This window comes from Pteronotus mesoamericanus, unplaced genomic scaffold, assembly GCF_021234165.1.
Source record: "Pteronotus mesoamericanus isolate MK-2021 breed Mesoamerican mustached bat unplaced genomic scaffold, CSHL_Meso_final scaffold_45, whole genome shotgun sequence".
Taxonomy (NCBI): domain Eukaryota; kingdom Metazoa; phylum Chordata; class Mammalia; order Chiroptera; family Mormoopidae; genus Pteronotus; species Pteronotus mesoamericanus.
In genome coordinates, this window is record NW_026555317.1 from 4,910,556 (window position 1) to 4,934,169 (window position 23,614).

Here is a 23,614-nt window from a genome sequence, read left to right on the forward strand (position 1 = left end):
GCCACGCAGCCAGAGCTTGGGCCTAGATCTTTGGTTGCTGCATCACGATTCTTTATGGCTGTCATAGTGCATGAGAGTGAAAGGGGGTGTTATTAACAATTATCCTGAGACCCCAGGTATAAACTTCATGTCTTGGTGCAACCAGGACAACTGGTCACCCTATCTAGAGCTCATGTCTCTCTGGAGGTAGAAGAATGGGCTTGGCCAGAAAGAACTTATTAGGAAAGATAGACTCTACATCCTTCTGGACGCCCCCCCCCAAAAAGCCCCAAGAAGGGTGAAGATATTGGGGGTACATGGCAGGGTATGTAAAGAAAGGAGACAGTCATTTCGGTAGAGGACAGTTCTCTTTAAGGACAGACTTGAGGATGCATGAGGTATCAGCAGTACCTGGTTAACAAGGCCCTCCACTGAGGGCTGTGAGTGTCTGTCACTGCAGAGGCTACAGAAGGCCCAGAGACCCCACTGCAGACTTGGTTCTTGCTCAGCGTCCTTGCATTGTGACCAGACTTTCTTTACTTTGTGAACAACCGAGTTCTATCAGAGCTGGGTAATTACAGGCTCAGATGATGGTGACTGGCGCATTTATAGCTGATGCCAGAAGTCTTCCATCAGCAGAGAGTGAGGGAGATGGCGACAATGTGTGGGCTTTCCAGAATCAGTGGAAAGGACAGCTCAGTGGGGTTTACTTCCATGTGGTGTAGAGGATGAGAGGTATGTCCTCTATGAGCTTGTTATTTTTCTGGCTCTACTACCATCTGACCATGTGATTATTTATCTTTTTGGACCCCGGTTTTTTTTTTTTTTTTTTTTTGGTAAAATGAGGCAATCATAGCTGGCCTACATTTGTCACAGAATCAAATGATATAAAGCATGTTTTTAAAAAATACAGTTATAGCTCTGGCTGGTATGGCTCAGTGGATTGAGTGCCAGCCTGTGAACCAAAGGGTCGCTGGTTTGATTCCCAGTCAGGGCACATGCGCGGGTTGCTGGCCAGGGCCCTAGTATGGGGTGCATGAGAGGCAACTGTACATTGATGTTTCTCTCCCTCTCTTTCTTGCTCCCTTTCCCTCCCTTTAAAAATAAATTTAAAAATCTTAAAAAAAAAGAAAATGCAGTTTTATAAAAGCATAAACTGATGTCAAAGGGTAAAATAATTTATTGAAGTTCCTAGGTTTTCTCCCTTACTTCTGGAGAAGGAAACCCAAAGTCCTCTCAAGATTACATTATCTTGAGATAATTAGATAAAGCTGCTTCTAGGATGACAAGTATGGGTTATTTTGTAGGAAATCTCTTAATATAATGCATCGGATCAATAGGTCAAAATCAATAAGTCAAATAAAGAAAACCACACAACCCCTAAATCAATGGCTGTAAAAAGCTTTGGGTAAAATCAAATACTCATTTCATATATAAAAAGTTTTTTAAAAAGTTTTTACAAATGAAATGAATTTCTTAGAAAGAATATTTTACTTTATGTAGATGTGTATATTGTGATTACAAAAGCTATATGCGTACAAAAGCTCCATGAAAGGAAATTTGTAAGATGTCAAAAAGCACAAAGTAGGAAATAAAAATTATCCCATCAGCAAAAATAACTGCCCAAATCCTTACTTTTTCCAGTTTCTTCTACATATATACACATTTAGAAACTTGTCTATTCTAAATGCAGAATTATAATAATATTCTTTAATGAAAAATTAACAATATTCTAAATGCAAAAGTATAATAATATTCTTTAATAAAAAATGAACAGTTTGTCATGAATATTGTTCATTATAATTAAATATTCTACAATGTAATTCTTCATGGTAGTAAAATAATCTATTGCATGGATATTTTATAATTCATTTTATAATTCATGATAATATAGGAATGTCATTGGGCTGATGTTCCTATATTATCATTATGAACAAGAATTAAAAGGATATCTTTGTAGACTTTTTATATATCCATGCTTAAATTATTAAGATAAAGAAAAATCTATTCAAAATATAATGCTTTCATTATATTAGCATTTAATATTGTTTTGGGATTCATAGACGCTGCAAATATCTAAAATGAAATGAAAGTAACAGACGTGAGCTAAATTCTTCAGAAAAAGTAAAGGCATAATTGCACACTATGTTTCATATCATTCATGATTCTGGACGAATTAAAAAATGACTTAACTGTAAAAAAATGAGTTAATAAAAATTAGCTAAAAGAAAATGTAGTTATTCCCATACTCTCCTGGACGCAGAAGTTTTTAAGCATAGCAACAAAACAGCACAAAGGAAAGCAGATTTAAATGAAAATATCTGTACCTTAAAAACCAACATAATAAAGTGAGAAAACAAATAATAAACAGAAAATTATTTATATACATATAGTTAACAAATATTCTTAATATTTAAAGTATTCTTTCGAGTCTCTAAGAAACAGCTCAATAGAAAAATGAGCAAATGACACAAATGGTCAATTTCCCTAAAAATGCAATGCACAAAAAGCCTATAAAAATTTCAATCTCAGTAATAATTAAAAACATGCAGTGTAAGCCAATGAGATACCACTGTCATTTTATCAAATTGGCAAAGATTTTTTAATCAAATTGGCAAAGATTTTCTAAACATTTCATTGTGGTAGGGAATGGGACTTCTCAGGTGCAGCTGGTGGAAATGGAAATTCATACAGCTTTCCGGGCGAGTAATACACCTTTTAAAAATGCAAACCCTTTCACCCTGCATTTCTAGTTTTAGTGATTTAACCTAAATGTGTGATTAACATTGATGAAGATAATTAAATTTAGCTATGCACGTTTTCACCACTGTGTTGTTTGTAACAGTAATATGGAAATAATGCTCAGTGGTAGGGGTGAAATTATATAATTATATCAGGGAACTTCTTTCTCTCTCTCTCTCTCTCCACACACATACACACACACGCACTAGAATACTCCATTGACACCCTAATTAGTACTTGTTGAAATTGGAAGATATCCATAATATTATTGTTTTGAAAAAAATAGTTTACAACAAAGGATGAAGTGTACAAAAGTTTGGAAGGAAATACATAGACCTGTTAACTGGTTATCTCTGAGTACTGGCATTACACATAATTTTACATTTTCCTCTTTTTTGTTTACTTTCTAATTTTTCTATGACAAAAATACAAACTCATTGTAAATTTAAAAAGAATACACACTGATTCCAGAAAACCTCAAAGATGAAGACACCCTAAAAATCTAAGAGCAGTCAAATAGGTGAAAAGGCCCTCAAGTGTACTGATGATATGTGTATAAGTTGGTGCAACCTTTCTAGAGAACAATTTGACCAGGTTTCCAAGAGCCAAAAAAAATATCATACCCAATCATTCTGGTTTTAAGAACCTATCCAAAAGTAATGACATATGGAGTGCTATTTATAGTGAGAAATATTGGACCTAATGTCCAACAAAGGAGAATGATTACAGTAGCTATGGAATGCTAATGATGGACTTCTGTGTATATGCTTTTGAGAACCTCAAGGCTTGATGGAAGGCAGTCTGTGCATTTTTTTTCCTCTGAATTCTCAAAAAGATCTGCAGCTCTCACAGCATAATGCTCTGTAACTCTATGACCTAGCCTTTATATAACTCATCCCAAAAGGTTCCTTGTCAGGGAAGTTGTTTAAAACAGAATCTCAGCAGTTTGCCCTCAAGTCTCTGCTACAATGATGATATACATAATCCTGACCGAACTGCCCCATAGTCTCATCTCCTGCTTTCTGTGAAGTTACCCAGGTGGTTGTCTATGGTGGTTTGCTGGGAAATACTGTGGCGGGGGAGCTGATTTAGATGCAGCATTTGCTAATTTCTGTGGTGTAAATAGTCCCACTATGGTTGATTCAAGCTACTAGCATGATGTCACTGAATGCAGAGTTGAGAAGAAATGTACAGTAGTAGCGCAATGTTATATAGAATTTCTACCACACAGATAGATTAGACGTGAACACACACATGAAGAAAAGTCACGGTTAAATATAGTAAATAATTAGGAAGTGATGAATTCTTCGTATTATTACCTGTATTTTTTTTTAAATCATGTTTATTCTATTGCAGCTGTCTCAATTTTTTCCCCATTTGTCCTCCTCTACCCATCCCACCCCTACCCCGCTCCCACAGTCAATTCCCACTCTGTGTCCATGTCCATGGGTCATTTATACATGTTCTTTGTCTAGTCCCTTCCCCTTCTTTCCACCATTGTCCTCCTTCCCTACCCCCTCTGGTCACTTTCAGTCTGCTCCATGTTTCCACGCCTGTGGTTTATTTTTTTCATTAGTTTATTTTGTTGAATAGATTCCAATTATAGGTGAGATCATATGGTATTTGACTTTCACTATCGGGCTTATTTCACTTAGCAAAACATTCTCCAGTTCCATCATTCCTTCTTTCTTTTTTTTTTTTTAAAATGCAGATTGATTTTATTTATTTTTTTAAATGTCAAAATCCATTATAAAATATTAAAAAATGTAAATCCATTATAAAGTCTCAGCAATTAAAACAACATGACACCAGTACAGAAATAATCAAGTAGATCAATGAAATAAAATGAGCATTCTAGAAACAAATGTATATATCTGTATAACAATGTAATATATGATTAAATTGATATTTTAAATCAATGGGGGAAAATAAAATGTATTCAACAAATGAAGTGCAGAGACTAACTATTACATCAAATAAAACAAATATAGAGCCCTATATTTCACCCATTGTACAAAAAATTTCCGGTGAGCTAAAAATCAATATGTAAAATCTAAAGAGTTTTAAGAGAAAATATAAAATAATATTTTTCTTACCCTGAAGTAAAATATTCAAACCCAGAAACTATAAAGTAAAATATTGAGAATATGACTATATTAAACATTTAAGACTGTACAGTAATATACATATGAAAAAGTTAAAGGACAAGTAATAGAATAGTATTTCCTAATAGTAAATAAGAAAGTATTTGCAACAGATCTAAAAAAGAGTTAATAGTTTTGTTTTGTTTTTTTAGGGAAAAAAATTCAACAAACCTTTAGTCAAAAAACAGATAAAGAATACCAAAAAGTCATTTAAAGCTTTTAAAAACAATAGAAATAGGCAAGAAATATACAAAAATAGGTTTAGTTTCAACAAACAATAAAGTAACAGTTAAAATAACACATCATTGTCACAATCAGATTAATAAGTATTAAAAATATTGGTAATATCAAGTATTGGTGACTGCAAAAGGAACTGGGTATTCAAACACTCTTTTTCTTCATCTTCTTAAAGCAGTCCCTTTAGCATATCTTGCAATGCTGGTTTGGTGGAGGTGTATTCTTTTAGCTTTTTTTTAAAATCTGGGAAACTCCCTATTTCGCCTTTTGTTTTGAGAGCCTTGCTGGGTAGAGCAGTCTTGGTTGCAGGCCTTTGCTTTTCATTACTTGGGATATTTCTTGCCATTCCCTTCTTACCTGTAGTGCTTCTGTTGAGAAGCTAGCCGCTAGCCATGTCGGGGCTCCCTTGTATGCTACTACCTGTTTCTCCCTTGCTGCCTTTAGGGTTCTCTGTTTATCTTTGATATTTGCCATTTTAATGATGATGTGTCTTAGAGTAGTCCTCATTGGGTTCCTCTTGAATGGGACCTTCTGTGCATCCTGGACTTCTGTGACTTTTTCTCTCCTCCAATTAAGGAAGTTTTCCATAATTAGTTTTTCACACAGATTCTCTATCCCTTGCTCCTCTTCGCTTTTTGATATCCCTGTTACATGGATACGATTACGTTTCAGGTTGTCCTGCATTTCCCTCAATGCCTCTTCATTCTTTTTGAGTCTTTTTTCTTTTTCTTGCTCTTTCTGGGAGCTTTTTACTACCTTGTCCTCCAGCTCACTGATTTGGTCCTCAGCTTCATCTAGCCTGCTTTTGATTCCTTCTACTGTGTTCTTCAATTCATAAATTGTATTCTGCATTTCCTCCTGTCTCTAATTGATAGTTTCTATGTCCTTTTTCATGCTGATCCAGTTTGTAGTAGGTTCCTCATAGTTTCCCTGTAGTTTTTGATAATTCTCTCTGAGCTCACTGAGCTCATTGAGCTTCCTTAGAATCATTGTTTGAACTCAATATCTGATAGTTTACTTGCCTCTATTTCATTTAGTTCTCTTTCTGGAGATTCCTCCTTTCCCTTTGATTGGAGGGTGGTATTTTTTTGTCTTCCCATGATTTGTGAGACTTCTTTTTTGCTTCTGCTTCTTAAATTGATCTGTCTTGATTTCCTGACTTTGTGGTGTGACCTTCTATGGAAGGAGACCACTGTTTTTTCTCTCTGGATCTGCCTCTGATGATGTCAGGTGTTGACCCTGTCTGACCTTAGGCAGTCTGTTTGAGACTTCCAGGAATCTACTGTTGTTGGCTGTCTCCTTCAGCTGTTAATCTAGTCACTCTGCACTCAGCAGTCAGGCTTAGGCACCACAGGGTGAGGCAGAGTCCCTCCTGAGGGCAGGGTTATTGCGTCCTTTCACGCTGCTGCCACTCAAGAGATTTGTCTGCCTGAGCCAGATGGCTGCTGCCATGTGGAGGAGGAGTCAGCATTGGGATCCTGCCAGATACTCCTTTTGTTCTCTCCCCAAAGCCTTCATCCCCAATCTCTCCTCAAGTGTCCCTAGACCACTCTGTGCCCCTTTAGCCAGCAATCTACTATCTGTGGCTGCCACTCTGTACTCAGCAGTCCTGCTTGTGCACCACCAGACCAGGGCAGAGTCTTGTAGGGGTGGGACTATTGTGTCCTCTCACATTGCTGGCGCTCAGGGGAGTGGTCTGCCTGAGCAAGGTGGCTGATGCCGTATGGGGGATGAGTCAGCACTAGGATCTCACAAGCTACTCTCTCAGTTCTCTTTCCAAAGCCTCTTTCCCCAGTCTCTCCTCAGGTCTCTACCCACCTCTGTCCCCACCTTTGCCGGAGACCAGGGTAAGTGGCAGTTAGGTTGTGCTAATGCTGATTCTTCTGTCTGTCCAAGGTTATAAGACTCCTCTCTTGCTATTGTTCAGTTGTTTGTTCCAGGTGATTTCTCCACAATTTAGTTGTAATTCCAGATTGGTCCCGAGGGGTCAGTGTGACCTTCCATTCACTCCTCCACCATCTTGATTTTGTATTACCTTTATTTTTAATATAAAATATTTCATTGTAAGTTTATATAATTTAACTTTTAGTAATGGCTGTGTTTAACATTTGGTTCACAGAGTTCCTGAAAATGTAACAGTTCTAAGCCAATATAAGCGAGTTCTGGCATACCACCCACACACTTCTCTCTTCGGCATCATTACTGTAGGGATTGTGGCCTCCAGGATACACCTCTCCCTCCTTCCATCTTTATACAAAGTCTACCCTGATCAACTTGCTAAGTAGGCGAAAGTGGCCATGAGCAACTTAGGTCCTTCCTTTTCCCAGATAATACTTCTTCCTTATAACTGTCCCCACCCCACCTGCCCCCACCCCTACTAATGTTTTTTACTATTTCCTGCTCTTCCTCTCTCTTGTTCAAGGCCATGGTGCTCAATATGGGGAAATGTCTTGTAATTTGTCACTTATGCCTTGGTGTGATTTAGTTTAACTCTGATCAGTACTTCCTTCAGCAAAAAAGTGGGATCTGTAAATAAAGCCTTGTAATTCTGAAATCCCACTGATCAAGATTTAAATTATAGTTTTCTTATTAATTAGCTTTGTGATCTTTGTGATTACTAACTAACCTCTCAGAGCCTTACCTTTTCATCTCTTCAATGAGGAAAATATCAGTCATCCCTCAAAGAGTTCTTCTGAAGATAGAAGTGATAATATATTCAGGGCATTTAACACAGAGCATAGTAATTGCTCAATAAATGGTATTTATATATTTGATATTTTATTTTTATTATTTTTGGATGAAATGGTTTGGGGTATCAAGTAATAGTTTAGAGAGGCACTTAGGAGAGGCAGGTACATCTTTTTTCCCCCTTCCTCTCAGGCAGTGCTCCTTTCTATCTAAAGATAACACAGCCTTTTATTTTGGTGCCATAACTCATGAAAAGTAGCCCCACAGCACAACCTCAGGGTAATTTTTTTCTGAGGTCATTGATATTTAAAGATTGTGAGGACCATGGAAGTGGAGGTTATTTCTGAGTAACAAAATTAGAGAAGTGTAAAAAAAAAAATGCAGAATTCCCTTTTACAGACTATTTTTTTCCTTTTTCTTCGCCTCCTTCCCCCTCCCTCTCCACCTCTTCCTTCCCTTTTATTCTTCCTCACTTTTCTTCTCCTCTTCCCTCTTCCCCTCCTTCTTTTTTTTCTTCTACTTTCTCACTCTGTCTCAGGCATTTTTATTTCTAGACGCTCAAGAAACATTTATTCTTTCAAGCTCCTGAGCTGATCTGAGAGTTTCTTAACACTCTTGCCTTCATAGCTTCTTCATGGCCAGTCCTCTACACCCACACTTTTTTCTACAATAGAGATATGCATGTCTACTTAGCTCAGAATCAGACATGCTAGTGTGACATAAATTATGAGTCAGTAACTCTAGTACATATGAACTATGTCCATTTGTGCCGTCACTTAGACTTTCAAAGTGTTGGTTTCTCATCTGTAAAGTAAAAGTGGCAAATCTTGCTGATACTGAGCCGTTGTGGGGATCTGATGAGACAGGCATGTGACAGTGCACCGTGAAGGGTAAAGCACTGGGCATGCACGTGGTGGAAGTGACTTGTTTTTCTAATAACACATTCATGTATAAGAGGCTTTGAATTCACTCTTGAGATGATTTACTATTCTGCCACTTACTGGCTCGATGACATTGGAAAAATTACAGAATCTTTCTGATCCCCTGTTTTCTGACTTGCAAGTGGGCATAATAATACCTCGCTTGGAGGATTGCTGGAAGGACTAAAGGAATAATATATTCAAGGTGCTTAGCAAGGGGGGAGACTCCACCCCTTTGAATGGCTAACTGTAGTTCAGTTCTCAAGGCAGTATATATGGTCCACCCAGTCTCAGCATTGCCTTCACACAGACCTGGTGTCTGATTTGGCCAGAAAGTTGGGTCCTGGGAAAAATGGGAAGAGACAAGTGTTGGTAATGATTCCCCCTCAGCTCATTCTCTTGTCAGGACCTTGTTCTTTTCTCTCTAGACACCTTGCTTGCTCTCAGAGATCTACCACTTAATTAGACCAAGGCCTAAATAGCAGAAGGGCCCCAGTCAAAGTTAGTTTTCCATATTCTTCTCTATCCCTCTACCTGTCTTTCAACTTAATGTTATCTAATAGATGATAAAGTTGCTGCTCATCTTAAAGTCCTGACTTTTGATCTTTCAGGGTTGTATGTATCTACCAGGGAGTACGATCAGGGAGATTGCCACCAACCCAGAAGAAGCAGGGAAGTTTGTCTTTGAAATCATTCCAGGTAAGCAAGGAAAGGTGGGACAGAGGTGTACTACATTTCACTACATTCCCATTTTCTTCTGGATCCTGGAAGTGAGATATATTCAGTGAGTCTGTCAACAACTCACCTACCAACCTAATAAGAATGCATAGTAGTTCTGTATATAGTCAACAGACCCATACTTGTTCATTAACTAGCAAGCGAACTATGTGGGTGTGTGTTCGGTTCAACTCTGTATGCATTTCATGAGTGTGGACTTGGAGCCAGGTGTTCCACTAGGCAGTGGGACACTGATGTGAAAAGTACATCCCTCCTGTTCACTAAAACAAGTTAAGTCTAGGAGGTGAATAGGACATTACAATTAATAGTTAAACTATAAATTGAACCATGTGAAATTGCCATTTTGGTAGGTGGAACAGTGGTCCACAGTCAACAGTGTCCTATAGTTCAATGTGACCTAATAAGAAGCGACAGAGCCGACTTACAGGGGCACTTAGCACGTGGCAGGTGCTGTAATTCACATGTTAGCAGCACCCTGGAGGGTGCTTCCACCAATCAAGAGTTACTTTACTTCCTGGAATGCGTAGGGGGCAAGGGGAATTTGTCTCAAGGGAGTTTGTATTTGTGTGACTGTCACACTGAGGCTGCTTTTCCCTGTCTCTCGCTCAGTTGCCATCCCAGCCCCACCAGGAACCTCAGAACTGTGGCTCCAGCTGTGCAGCCAGACTGCTGCCACCCTGCTGACACGACAGGGGAGGCCACCCCCAACGCCCCTCCCCTTAACTTCCTCCCTACCACTCACGCACGGCAGCTATGTGCACATGAAATATGATGGAGAGGGCCGAATAGCGGAGAGGTTAGCCATGCCCAGTCTGGAGCCATCCTGCCCATGTTCAAAACCTGGCCCTGCCACTTACTAATTGTGTAACTCTAACTGAGTTACGTAATTTCTCCCTGCTTCTGTGTCTTATTCTGTAAAATGGAGACAATGATGACAATAGTAAGGATTAAATAAAGAAATATATATGAAACACTTAGTATAGTGTCTGGTATACAGTTAGTGCCATATAAGCATTTATTATTTTGGGAAGAACTAGAGGAAATTATAATGTAGAAGCCAATCCTAAAATTGGCTATGACTCTTTGTTGAAAACAGAGAAAAACATTTGTTTTTAAAGTGCAACTCTTCCCTGGAAGCTCCCTCATAGGCACACTCATTTTCTTATCTGAAGGTCTATCCATCTCTCCTCCTCCTCAGAGGATGTGCTTACTTTTTCAGTCTCTCCTCTCCAGGAAAACTCACCCTATGGTGTCTTCCATTCCTAGCATCACTTCCCCGGCACAGTTCATGCGGTGCAACCATCCATGGTTAACACATATCCCAAAGCCTAAACTTTCAATCTGTGGTAGCCCTACTGAAAGCCCCAGCTGCAAATTCACCACAGTCTGTGCACCACAAGTCCAGCACCCTCATAAACTGCCGTGCTAGGGTAAAATGAAGATTTGTTCTCTCGTTATCACTCACACCTGCAAATGTCTTCTGGGCTGCTGGGGAAATTCTTAGATGAATCACACATGCACACACACATACACAGCGTCTCATAAGGACGAACAACAATTCTAAAGCAATAGTAAGGCAAGGAAGAATTTGCCTAAAGGTGCCATCTTTTCCAAGGCTCTTCCCATCTAAAGTGAGACAACCCTTTATGTCATGATGCAGAGAACTTTCAGTTTTGTTTTTTGTCATCCTCTTGTGCAAGATGATTCTCAGGGGCCATTGCTGGCATAAGAAATGACCTTCTGAAACAGGGCCCTCTCTCTGTGATCATCAGTGTTAGTTGCGTAAGGTCACAGAGAAAACTTTTCTTGTAGTTATGTTTTTCTTTATTTGGGACGGGCAAAAATGTAGGGCAAGCTTTCCTTTCCCTGTTACCTCTAGCAGAAAAACTGTCTGTTCTCCCATTCACAGGGAGTCACCAGGGATGGGGGGTTATTTCTTCTGCATACGTTGCCTTTAATTCTCATGCTGCCTTATTAGATGTCATTTATTTATTCAAAAAATATATTGAGTACCTGCTATGAGCCAGGCACTGTTGTAGGAACTGGGAATCCAGCAAAGAATAAAATAGGCTGCGTGCAGCCTACATGGGAGGAGACTGACAAAAAACCAAATAAATGAGTAAATTATATAGTTTTTATGATGGAATAGTACTATAGAAAAAAATTAAGTGAAGAAAGAGAAAGTACCAGTCAAGGTGAAGGTGGCAGTTGTTGATTTGCCATTTTAAATAGAGCAGGCAGAGTAGGTGTCATTGAGAAGGTGACCTTTGAGGAGAGATCAGGAGCTGAAGAAGTGAGCCAAGTGCATATCTGGAAGAAGAGCATTACAAGAAGGGGAACAGTCAGTACAAAGTCTCTGAGCCTATTTCACGTGTTCAGGTAACATCAAGGAGCCCAGTGTGGTTAGGATGGAATAATGACAGAAAAGAAGAGTAGGAGATTGAGTCAGGGGTGAGCAGATTTCACAGGCACTTGCGGGCAATTGTAAAATGTTTAGTTTTTATTCTATAAAGATGAGAAGCCATTAGGAAGTTTTAAGCAAAGAAGTGACATGATCTGACTTATGTTTTAAAACTTTTTTTGAGTTGGGAATAAAAAGGGACAAATATGGAGAAGAGAGACCAGTGAAGAGGCTATTGCAATTATCCAACTCAGGGATGGGAACAGTGAAGGTGTGAAAAATAATCATTTTATGGATACATTTTGAAGGTAGAGGGGACTTCATTTGCTCATGGATTGGATGTAGGGAATAGAAGTCAAGGCAGACTGCAAGGTTTTTACCTAAACAACGGAAAGGATGCATTTGCTGAGATTTGTGCATGTAGCAAGTTTTTTGGGGAAGAACAGTGTTTTAGTTTGAGACATACTAAGTAATTACCTTAATATTAATGATAAGGAAACATGTTCAGGATAATTTAGCTACTGCTGTGAGAAAGGTAGGCATGAAATGTTAAGAAACTTATAGAATAAGGATTCTCCACTTAATTTGGAGAGGAGAAGATATTAATAAAGGGTCTCTAGAGAAGACAACATTTGAGCTAGGTTTCAAAAATGGATGAGTTCCTTAGGCAGGGACAGAAAAGAAGGGAGGCTCCTTTCTGACAAGGAAAACAGCTCAATATGTGACACATGTTGAACAAAATAAGTTAGAGAAAGTATGTCCCTGAGGGAAGAGTTGCTATTCATGGGCTTTGTATTAGTGTTAGGCAATTTCCCCCAAGAGAGCTCTTCCTGGCACCTCAATGTGCCAAACATTATTTTTTATAGGGCAACAAAAGATTTCAAATTCCCTTTAGTCCTGGTTTCTAGAACCTGTATTAACATCCCTGTGCATCACCCTTTGGGATGACCTGATTTTAAATTTATCTTGTTATTGGGTTATCAGATTTTCTGACCAGAAAGGTGAGTCCATGGAAGCCCTGGCTACTCAGACACATCTGGAGAGCTGGATATTTCTCAGTGGGGTTGCCATGATAACACTGAAGGATCCCCCAAGAAACAGGGTAAACTGAAAAGTCATGTTCTGAACAATGGACGAGATTGAAGTGCACCCGTGGTGGGGAAGGATGCCATATGAATTTTGACCAAGGTCAAATGGGTTAGTGGAAACTCTTTTGGAAGAAAGGAGACTAGTAGCCTTGCCCTGAGTTTGGCAGTAACTTGCTGAGTACCAGTGAGCAGGTGCCTTGGCATTTCTGGGCTTCAGTTACATTATCTGTAGAGTGGAAATGATACTAGAGCAAAGGGTTATTGTGATTTCTATGGAAAGTTTTAGTTCTGGCCTGAGAATGTTTTACTTCCCGTTCTACTTTCGGAAACACCCAGATCTCAAGGTATTCCTGATTATCCAGGGCTTCCGTGGACTGACACTTCTGCTCAGAAGAGCTGATGTCTCCAAGATAAAGTAGATTCAAAATTAGGTCATTACAAAGGGTAAAAGAAGGTGAGGCTTGGTGACATTAAGAGAAGTTCAAGGGACAGAACCAATGGGAAGTTGAAAGTCTTTCGTTTTCCTGCAAGTAAATACAGGTTTGAGCACAAATGTGGTGCTACCACAGGCTCTCTTTGAGGGAAATGTCTGACACTGAGAGAAGAATGGATTGATGTCTACAAAGGCACTTTGAAATGATAAAAGTGCCTTGTAATTGAAAGGGATTGCTATTATTTTCTTGTCTTTCCTAAGACCTACATTTGATGCTCTCCTTCTTCCTCTCTTCTCTTCTCCCTCCCTATTTTTCCCTTTTGTCACTTTCTCTCATCCTTTCTGTTGGTCTTCTCCCCTACCACCCCCGACCCCCTGTCATTTTCTCTATGATTTTGTCAATTTGAGAACACCAGTTCAGGAAACACTACATATATCTGTTTATAATCTTGTGTTTAAAGTAAAAATGGTAAAAAAAAGTCTTAACAATCTTTTTTTAAAAAATATTTTATTTATTTATTTTTAGAGAGGGGAAAGGAGGGAGGAAGAGGGGGAGAGAAACATCAATGTGTGGTTGTATCACATGTGCCCCCTACCGGGGACGTGGCCTGCAACCCAAGCATGTGCCCTGCACTGGGAATTGAACCATTGACCCTTTGGTTCGCAAGCTGGTGCTCAATCCACTGAGCCACACCAGCCAGGGCAAGTCTTAACAATCTTCATTTGTCCATTAGATATGTATTGAGAACTTACCATCTGCAATGTCTTGCAGGAGAGCAATGTACAGGTAGGAGAGCAGCCAGTAATCCTGAACAGGAAGCACCAATTTTGTGAAAGGCAAACATATATCTATTGTCCCTTCCTCCTGAGTTGCTGTTCCCTTCCCCACCCCTACAACTGACTTTAAGGTTAGCTTAGGAAAGTAGCCATGATTGGCATGATGAACAGAAGTCTTCAAATCTGTAAGGGCTGATCTTGTCTTCTCTAATACTGAAACTACCCCATGCCTTTCCCCTTCCTTTTTGGCAGCAAATAGTGTCTGTCCCCCATGGGAGCAGCTCTCTGCCCAAGTCATCCTGATTGCAAACTATTATGGTCAATGGTTTGTCTATAGAATTAGAGCTTCCCCCCGAAAACAATAAGAGTGCACAGATACTCAGTGCCACTGAGGATTAGATAATGCTTTGGCATTGTTTGGCATTGCTTGTTTAGTTGAACCAAGGAAGCGATTTAGATTCAGCTTCTCTTTGCTTTGCCATGCTCTAGCTCCTTACCACTCTGAGACCTTCATTATTGTTACTTCTTCCTCCAGGTTCATTGGACCAGAGTCGCATAGGACAGGACTCCCATGTCCTCATGGCCAGCTCCCAGGCAGAGATGGAGGAGTGGGTTAAATTCCTTAGGAGAGTTGCTGGCACACCGTCTGGAGGTAAGGACCTGGCAGGTTTTTCTGGACAGGTGTCTGTAACATCTCAGGGATGGGGAGGAAGTATCTCCAGACATGATCTTTCCTTGAACAATGTTCAGAGAAGACCAGAGGACAACTCTGAGGCCATGCTCACTGTCAAGCCTCTAGCTTCCCTCCCCAGGTGATCTCAGCTGGTGTCTGGAGTCCACCTGTGAACCCAGGATCTGGGGCAGGGAGGCAATTCTGTGGTTTGTAACCTGCCCAGTGGGGGCTACAAGAAAAGCAGTGACTTGGATGAGACAGCCAAACTCAAGAGTGCGTGCCTTTGTCTTCCTGAACAGTGGCAACCTTTTACAAAAAACAGTAGCATAGTTTTGTTAACCATTTCCCAGTTCCTAAACACTATACTTTTATGGTGCTAATCAGGCTGAGATGAGTCTTTCTTTTATTTACTAAAGTTCTATTATATGCTATCCAACCTACATAAGCTTAGCTGACCTTCCTTATTGCTCTGCATTGTGAAATTGTTGACATTTTCTGTTTTCCCTAGCCCAGTGCTTTAGGCTGTCTGTATTGACGATGGTAGTAGATGTTGTCTAATCATTCACCCACTCCTCGAGTCAAAACGCTGCCTCTGAATTGTAATCAGCATCTGTGTCCTTGATGGTCAGCTCAGCCTTGCCATGGTGAACGCTCCACTGTCATAATACACACAGGGGTTTCTCCTTCCCCTCAACCTAGGGCCACCGCCCTGAGAAGCAAGTCAAGCATAAGTCCTGTGGGCAGGGGAAAGTCCAAGGGAGGAGAAAGAAGAGTACAGCGTTATTTATTTATTCAAGGAACAAGGTTTGGCTCTGATGTGGTATTTCAGATGTTCTTTAAGCCTCCCATTGAACCCAAAATAATAGATCTCAGGATGAGAAGACATTTGCAAGCAGCAGAGTCCAGTCTGAGGTCCTGGAGCAAGTCAGACGTATATTCTTCCTGTTTGTAAGTCAGGAAACTCCAGTCCTTCAGAAGTAAATGATTTTTCCAAGGGACACAGCTGTAGAGGAGGGGGCCCGGGCTTCTGTCTCTATAGGTGGCTCTTTTCCCCACAGCAGGATGCCACTTGTAAAGGGTCTGCTAGATGAGCAGGATATGTACCCTGAACCATTGGAAAGTCTCTGAGAATGTTGCTGCTGCCTTATTGCAATGCTTTGTGAACCTATCTATGGCTTTTTCCACTGAGAACCTGCCCATTGCTCACGACCTTCCCTCCTACCTCCTGGTTGAGATGCCATACTGTCTTGTCTGAATTACAATCTATTTTCAGCAGAGCAGCCAGAGTGAACCAGTTAAACCTGTCTGTCATATCAAGGTCTTTCTCCACTTAGTACTGTCCAATAGCTTCTTTTCTATCTCGAGGAAAAATCAAAAGCCTTTTAATGACTCATAGTGCACGATGCCCCCTCCCTTATCTTTGACCTTGTTTTCCAGAACCTTCTCCCTTCTCCCATACTCATTCCATTAAATTCACCAGCTTCCTTGCTTTTCTCTAAAGAAGAGAAATGTTTTCTGGCTCAGGGTCCTTGCGTTGCTGTTTCCTCTATCTGAAATTCTTTCCCCAGGTAGCTGTATGGTTTGGTTGATTGCTTTCTTCAGGTCTTTGTCCAGACATCACCTCAATGAGCCTACCCTTGATCAAGGGGTTAACATTAAACCCCTTCCCCACCCTACTCCCAGCCCTCCCTGTCCCCCTTTCCTGCCTCACTTTACTCCTTGGCATTTACCTTCTAACATTTTTACCCATTTGTTTTGTTCACAGTTGCTCTCCCCTCACTAGAATGAAAGCTTCAATTTACTTTGCAGGAATTTTTTCCTCTATTTTGGGCAGTACTGTATCTCAGAATCTAATCAGTGCCTGACAGAATAGATGCTCAATGAATATTTATTAAATGAATGGGCAAAGGAATGGTCTCCTCTTCCCATAGCAGCGCTGTGTTCTACTCCCCCAGGCTCTCCACTTCATTAAGTGACTACCAGCTTATCTGCAAGATTATTCAGTAAATGGGTTTTTGCTCCCTCTAGAATTATCTCCCTCCATGCACATTGATGGTGAGCTTTAGTGAAGTCCTTTGGGTTCATAGACCCCTTAAGGAATTCAATAAAAGCTTTGGATACTCTCCCTAAAAAAATGTTCAGACAAAACAATTTTGAGTTCAACTACAGGATAATTTCAGACTCCTGTAGTCCATCTATATGCCCCATGTAATGAATCCCAACTTTAAGTTTTAAAAGTCACTCTAGTGATAGTTGTGCAGTGCTAAGGCCTCTTCCTGCCCCAGCCTCCTTTCTGGCTCCCTTTCTCTGTTGATGGGAGAAAGGGCCCACATGGTCTCCAAAGCACACCCAACTTCTTCCCTGGGGCTCCTCCTGCCTCTTCACCGGCCAGGAGCATTCCTCTCACCTTATCTGATTCCGGAACCAGTTCCAATGTAGTTGCGTAGATGATTCCTACACGTCTTAGACACCAGCTCTGTGTCCTATGTTTAACTCAGTTCTGACACTGTTTATTCAGAGAGAGCAACAGGTCCACAGGTTAAGGGCTCAGTCCAACAGGACCGACCCCAATCACATACATGCTTCAGATGCAAGCACAGATTATCACCTGTGCTTCTGACAGACTGGCAACAGATTGGAGGTTTCAATGACCCTTCTCTTGGATTTCATTAATTTGCTACAGTGGCTCATAGAATTGAGGAAACCAGTTTACTTACTAGATGACAGTTACTATAAAAGGATGTAACTCAGAAATGGCCAGATGTAAGAGAGGCATAGGGCAAAATGTGGAGAAAAGGATGTGGAGCCTCTTCTGCCTTTCCAGGAGCTCTGCTCTGCTTGCGCCTCCACGTGTTCACTGCCACAGAAGCTCTCTGGACCCCGTCCTCTGGGGTCTTTATGGAGATCTCATAACACAGGTATAATTGATTAAATCATTGGCCATTGGCAATTGAGTGAAGCTCCAGGCCTTCTCTTCTCCCTGAGTTCTGAGTTCGGAGGGTGGGACTGAAAGGTCCAAACCTCTAATCACATGGTTTGTTCTGATGGCCAGAAGCCCCCTGTCCTTAGGTACTTTCCAAATGATAAAAGACACTTTTATAACTCTCATACAGGAAATTCCAAGAGTTTTAGGAGCCCTGTGCCAGAAAGATGTCAAAGACCAAATACATATTTCTTACTATCCATCACACCTAAGAGAGCAAGTGCCGGATGCAATTCCAGCTATTCCTGATTTAAGTAGGAGAAAAGGAAGAGAGGAGATCTCATCTCCACTTCTGTTCCCAGGCTCACAGCTGCCCATTTTCTCCAAAACACCTCCTTCTTTAGTAAGAAGGCTCTGCCTTCCCTGGATTCCCACATTGAAACCTGGTCTCTGTCCCGTCCCCAGGGAGGAGGCAGTTCACGTGGCAAATTGTTACTCAGCTGGGACCTGCTCTGTCTTCTTCCTCTGGAGCCTGGCCATCTGAGGTTTTTTTCCAGCCGTTGCTGGGTGCATAAGCACTGCACTAAAATTGTGCATGGCTCTGCTCAGCCCTACTAGATTATTAGACCCTGGGGTAGGTCCCATGTGTTAAGCGCCTTTGTGTGTTTGCCAACACCGGGCATACAGTATATAAATATTGAACTGTTAAATATCTAGGTTCCTTTACTTCCTCCCATTTTTAAGTTCTGTGTTCTTCAGAGCATGATTTCACAATCTATAGCAGAGTTCAGCCTGTGAGAGTATGCTGTTGCTGTGATTCATTGTTATTCCATGTGTTCTGGTTCATTCTCTCTAGCTAAACTGGACATTAAGAAAAATGATTTTTACTTATTGTTGTTAATTCCTTCATTTCCCTCCCCCCATATCCTACCACCAGACAGATACAAATTTATTCTTTTACTCAATAAGTGTTTCCTGATCACGTGTCCTATGCTAAGCCCTGCACTAGCACCGGGAGTGCAGCAGAGAGAGAGAGGGATAGAGAGAGAGAGAAGAGGAGAGAGAGGAAAAGAAAAGGAAAGTCCATTCTCCCAAGGAGCTGACAGTATAGTAGAAAACACAGAAATTAATTTTTAAAAATCTGAAGAAAACCATAAAATTATAACTCTGGAGTACCACAAAGGAAGAACATATGATAACATGTGGGGGAAAAATTGTTTGTCAAGAAATTCAGGGAAGCCCCAAACTAGCTTAAATCTGAAGGGACAATAGACGCTAAGTAGGCAGAGAAAGGGAAAGAGGAAGTGTCTCAGTGAGAAAAATGGCATGTACAAAAGTCCTGTGACAGAAAAAGCAGGCTCTGGATTGAGAGGAAGGTGATAACAGTGGAGGCAGCCTCGTTAAAGATGTTGGTCTTCATTCAAGGTGGCTTGGAAGAGGGTAGGGGTGGTGGAGACGGAGAGAAGTAAATAGGTTTGTGAAACATTTCAGAGGTAATGTTGTCAGGGCATGGGAGTGAATTCGCTCTGAATGAGAACGTGGTATCTAAGGTGAGTCCTCTATTTCTGGCCTGTGAGTGAATGGAGGGATGAACACTCGGTTGGCAACATCATGCTGCCCAGGACCTTTCCTGGCTGTCCGCCCTCCTCTGGCCTATCGGCACCCCCACCCCCATCTGTTAGCCCCAACCCCCATCTCCCACCCCAGTAATGCCAAGAGTCCATTTCAAGTCTCCTGGGCCTGTCTGGTAGGGTTGTTGCTCTATTTGCTAAATTACCTCAATGGGAGGAGGAGAATCATCTCAGTTTATCCAACAACCCATGTCTAAGACCATTCTTTCTGAAGGCTTGACTGAACCACCTGCAGCGGTGAAAGCATTTCCAGGGAGGGTGGGCTGGCTTCATCAATGCTAAGTGAAATCCTGTGTTCCTGCCAGAAGCTTTGATATATGGAGCAATGCTGGTAAGGGCTTGTGGGAGGGATTTTTTTTTTAACCCACCTCCGTAGTATCCCGTGAATGGCAGTTGACAATTAGCTGCTAAGTAAAAGGAGGCACTTATTTTTATTGTGGGCCCTGACAGCTTTATGTTCACTCTTTAAAAGCCAAGAGTCATGTGTGTAAAGGTGAGTGGGGAGGGGAAGTGGTGTGGGAAGGAGGAAGGGAGGGCCCGGGGCAGGTGCCTGCAGATCCCAGAGTTTCTGTGCTGGAGTCAGAATCCGAGCAGTATTTACAAGCATGTGCTGGTCTGAAAGCGAGAGAGGGTGGTTCTTCCAGCCCCGAGGAGGAGGAAAGGCTTGAGGCTGGCCCAGCAGAGGCTGCGATTCCTCGTCCTTGCCTGCCTCATATTCCCAGGATGCCGCAGTGGGAAATGGGCTGTGGCTTTCCCTCCCTGGTCCTGCTCTTTGGCTGGAATTTCAGGAAGAAAATCCGCAAGCTTCGAAAGCAAGGTATTTCTTCCCTATTTTATGATTCAATTCTTTCACTAAAAGACATTTTGCCCAGCCTCCCCTTCTTCCCTCTGCTGGCAGGGATGGAGAGGCTCCTGGAATTGAGCCCATGGGAAGCAGGCACCAGCTCTTGGCCCACAGGCCAGTGGGGAAGGGGGAAGCAGGGAGCAGGAGGGGAGCAGGGCGGGCTCTCCTGGTGACCTGGGGTGGGAAGGGGCTCTTCTCCTGAACCCAGGAGTGTTTGAGTGATGATGAAGGAGGGGCCAGGTTAGAAAGGAGGTGAGAGCTAGTCCTTCTATTTTTTCACTTCCCCAAACCAACCTCATGTCCTGGGGTTTTTGATCAAAACTGGGGAAGGGTCTTGGGAAATAAGGGCTGGAGGATGGCCTGTGAGCAGAGACTGGGCAGCTCTCCACCTCTGTCTCCCTCCCCTTGAGGCTTGGCTAATGTCTCAAATTTCTCCTAGATAATTTTATTCCACTGACTTTTAACAGAGTGATTTATAGCAGATTATAAATCATTGAATTTATAATCATGGAGCAAATATGACCTTGGATATATGATCTTGGAAATTCCTATTCTGAGCCTCAGTTTTGTCATCTGTAAAATGGAACAATAATATCTACTTCCGAGGGTTCTTATGAGGACCAAGTGAGAGCACATGTGAAAGCTTCTAGGGCAGTTTGTCATAGAAGTAGCTTAATTAAATTTATTAAGAATTATTATATGACATATTATAATTAGCTAATCAACTACAGTATGTATCTGTTAAGATGGACATGCCTCTCTCATTGTCTCAACATGACAGGTGGTCCCGAGTGAATGAGTGGCTGGCAGAGGGTAGAAAGAGCTATGAGCAGCAGTTCAATGAAGGGGCAGGTGCAACCTAGGAGGGCATGGCACAGAATGGGAGGCCGGGTTTGGTCTCTTCGCATCCTTGGAGAACGGTCTTTGAGTATCTCCCACCCCTGTCTTCTGTCTTCCTCCTTCACCGGAACCTTCCTGAGTTTCATCGGGATGTCTCATTCATCTATGTCCCCTTATCAAGGCTGTTTCATGTCTGCCCAGGATTAGAGGGTGGTAGTTAGGATTCAGAAGTCAGAGGTGGGTAGAACACAAGATTGGGTCTCTGGAGTTCTGGGGATGTTTTATACTCCAAACTCCTTATATATGACCTGAGATGAAGAATGACGAAGCCTGACGTAGACAAACTAAAAACAATAATAATAAAAAATCAGTTAAAAAACACCCCCCCTCAAAAAAAAAACAAGGATGCTCTTTCTCTCACATAAGAAGGGACCCTGGCCCTGGCTGGTGTGGCTCAGTGGATTGAGTGCTGGCCTGCAAACCAAAGGATTACAGGTTCGATTCCCAGTCAGGGCACATGCCTGGATTGTGGGCCAGGTCCCCAGTAGGGGACGCATGAGAGGCAACCACACATTGATGATTCTCTCCTTCTCTCCTTCACTTCCCCTCTCTCTGAAAAATAAAATAAATCTTAAAAAAAAAAAAAGAAAAAGAGAAGGGACCCTGTTGGTTCTGATATCTGTAGAGCATGCAGCAGTTATGTGTTGCTGGGGAGAATAGCTTTGGCTGATTTGCAGGCTGGAGATGTAAACTTTGAAGTCTTTATCATATGGGTGATATTTAATAAAGCATTGAGATGTACAGATGAGGAAAGGAAAGCCTGGGACACTCCAACATTTAGAGGACAGGGAGAAAAGGAAGAATCATCAGAGAAGGCTGAGAAGGAGCTAATGAGAGAAAAGGAGAGCTGAGAGATGAGAGAAAAGGAGAGCTGAGAGAGTGGTGGACCAGAAGCCATGTGAAAATGTGTCTCAGGAAGAAGGGGCGGTTTGCTGTGTCTCATGTTGCTGATAGAGAAATTAATATGAAGGCAGAGACTGTGTCCCGAGGATTAAAACATGTAAATTAGGCCATTGATCTTGACAAGTGCAAGTACAAAGAAATGCTGATCAGAGTGCATTCAGGAGAGACAAGGCTAAGAACAGGAGGGATGGGAGACAGCAGGTAATAACAGCTCACTGAGGACTGGTCCATCATGTGCCATGCCAGGCTCTGTGCCAGGAGATAAAAATAGATGGTGAGCCAGACAGGCTGTCGGCCTTTGAGGAGCCCACAGTCCAGTGGAAAAGAGAGATGTTTAAATAAATTATTGTAAAACTCTAGGAGAGGTGATAGAATAGAGGTATATACATGGAGCTCTATGAGCACAGAGGAGAGTGAGCAAGCCCCTCTGAGATGAAGACATCTGAACTCAGCCTGCAGTTAGATCAGGTTTCTAATCCTGGGGAGAAGGAGGAATCGCATTTGATCTAGAGTCTACAAGAGCAAAGACCATTTTTCATTGTTTCTGTCATAATCTCCAGCTACCAAAGAGGCTTGTCTATAGCAGATGCTCAGTCTATATTTGCTGAATGATTTGTAAATTCCAGTGAGAGTAATATGCAAAAAACAGAATTTGCAAAAGAAACTATTATAGTAATTTTGAAAGTAGCAGCAAGGGTAGAGAAGAGAGACAGCTTAAAGTGTATTTTAGAATGTATTGATCTATCTCAAGGGAAAGAGGGATGTTGCAGGTAATTTGAACACTCACACATTTGCTCCTTGGGTTAGTCGAGTGCAAGTACCTTGTGTTAATGGCTTTGTATTCTTAGTGCCTAAGAAAGTGCCTGATACTTGATTGCTGGATTGACTGAATGCTGTTGCCTGCAAGGAAGGCTACAGGAGAATGGGTGATTTATGAGTGCAGGATGAGAGTGAAATTGGAGGACACTGGGAGAACTGCCATTAGATGTTGGACTTATAGAATAGAGGAGAGAAGGGGAGAGAGAGAGGAAGAGAAAGAAATGATAGAGAGAGAGAGAGAGAGAGAGAGAGAGAGAGAGAGAGAGAGAATGGAGATGGAGAGATCTGGACCAGACATGTGGACTTTAAGTTACCGGTCTGTAGGTAATATCCAGATGTATGGATTATATGATGTTTCCCAAAGAGAATGTCTAGAGTGGGAGAACAACTGAGTTGGAGTGAGCAGGTGGAGGAAGGGGCACCGTAAAGGGGACTGCAAAGGAGCCCACAGGGATGTGGGAATAAAATGAGAGTGGACGGTTGTGTAGTAATGTAAGGATAAAGTCTTGAGGAGGAAGGAGAATCAACACCATCAGAGTCTTCAGTGAAGACCAGTAGAGTGTGGAATAAACACAGGTTAGATTTGCCCATTAAGAGGACAGTAGAAATTTTATTGAGCAGATTGGGTGAAAAGATGCAGGCTGATTAAACCATATGGGGAAGGTTTGAGAGGATGGGTTGAGGGGTGGAGAAGTGAAAGCTAAGGGAAGAAGTGAAGGCTGTGAGAAGTAGACATATTTTTTAAAAGATTTATTTATTTATTTATAGAGAGGG

General features: G+C 41.6%; 1 protein-coding gene across 1 annotated transcript in view; it reads left to right on the forward strand.

Annotated features, from left to right (window-relative positions):
* The window catches only part of ARHGAP25 (Rho GTPase activating protein 25), an 84,177-nt gene that overhangs the window by 41,458 nt on the left and 19,105 nt on the right, over nt 1-23,614 (forward strand). The window contains exons 3-4 of the mRNA XM_054593497.1: nt 9,322-9,409; nt 14,683-14,799. Coding sequence (XP_054449472.1) covers nt 9,322-9,409; nt 14,683-14,799 — 205 coding nt within the window. The remainder of the gene's footprint in view (nt 1-9,321; nt 9,410-14,682; nt 14,800-23,614) is intronic.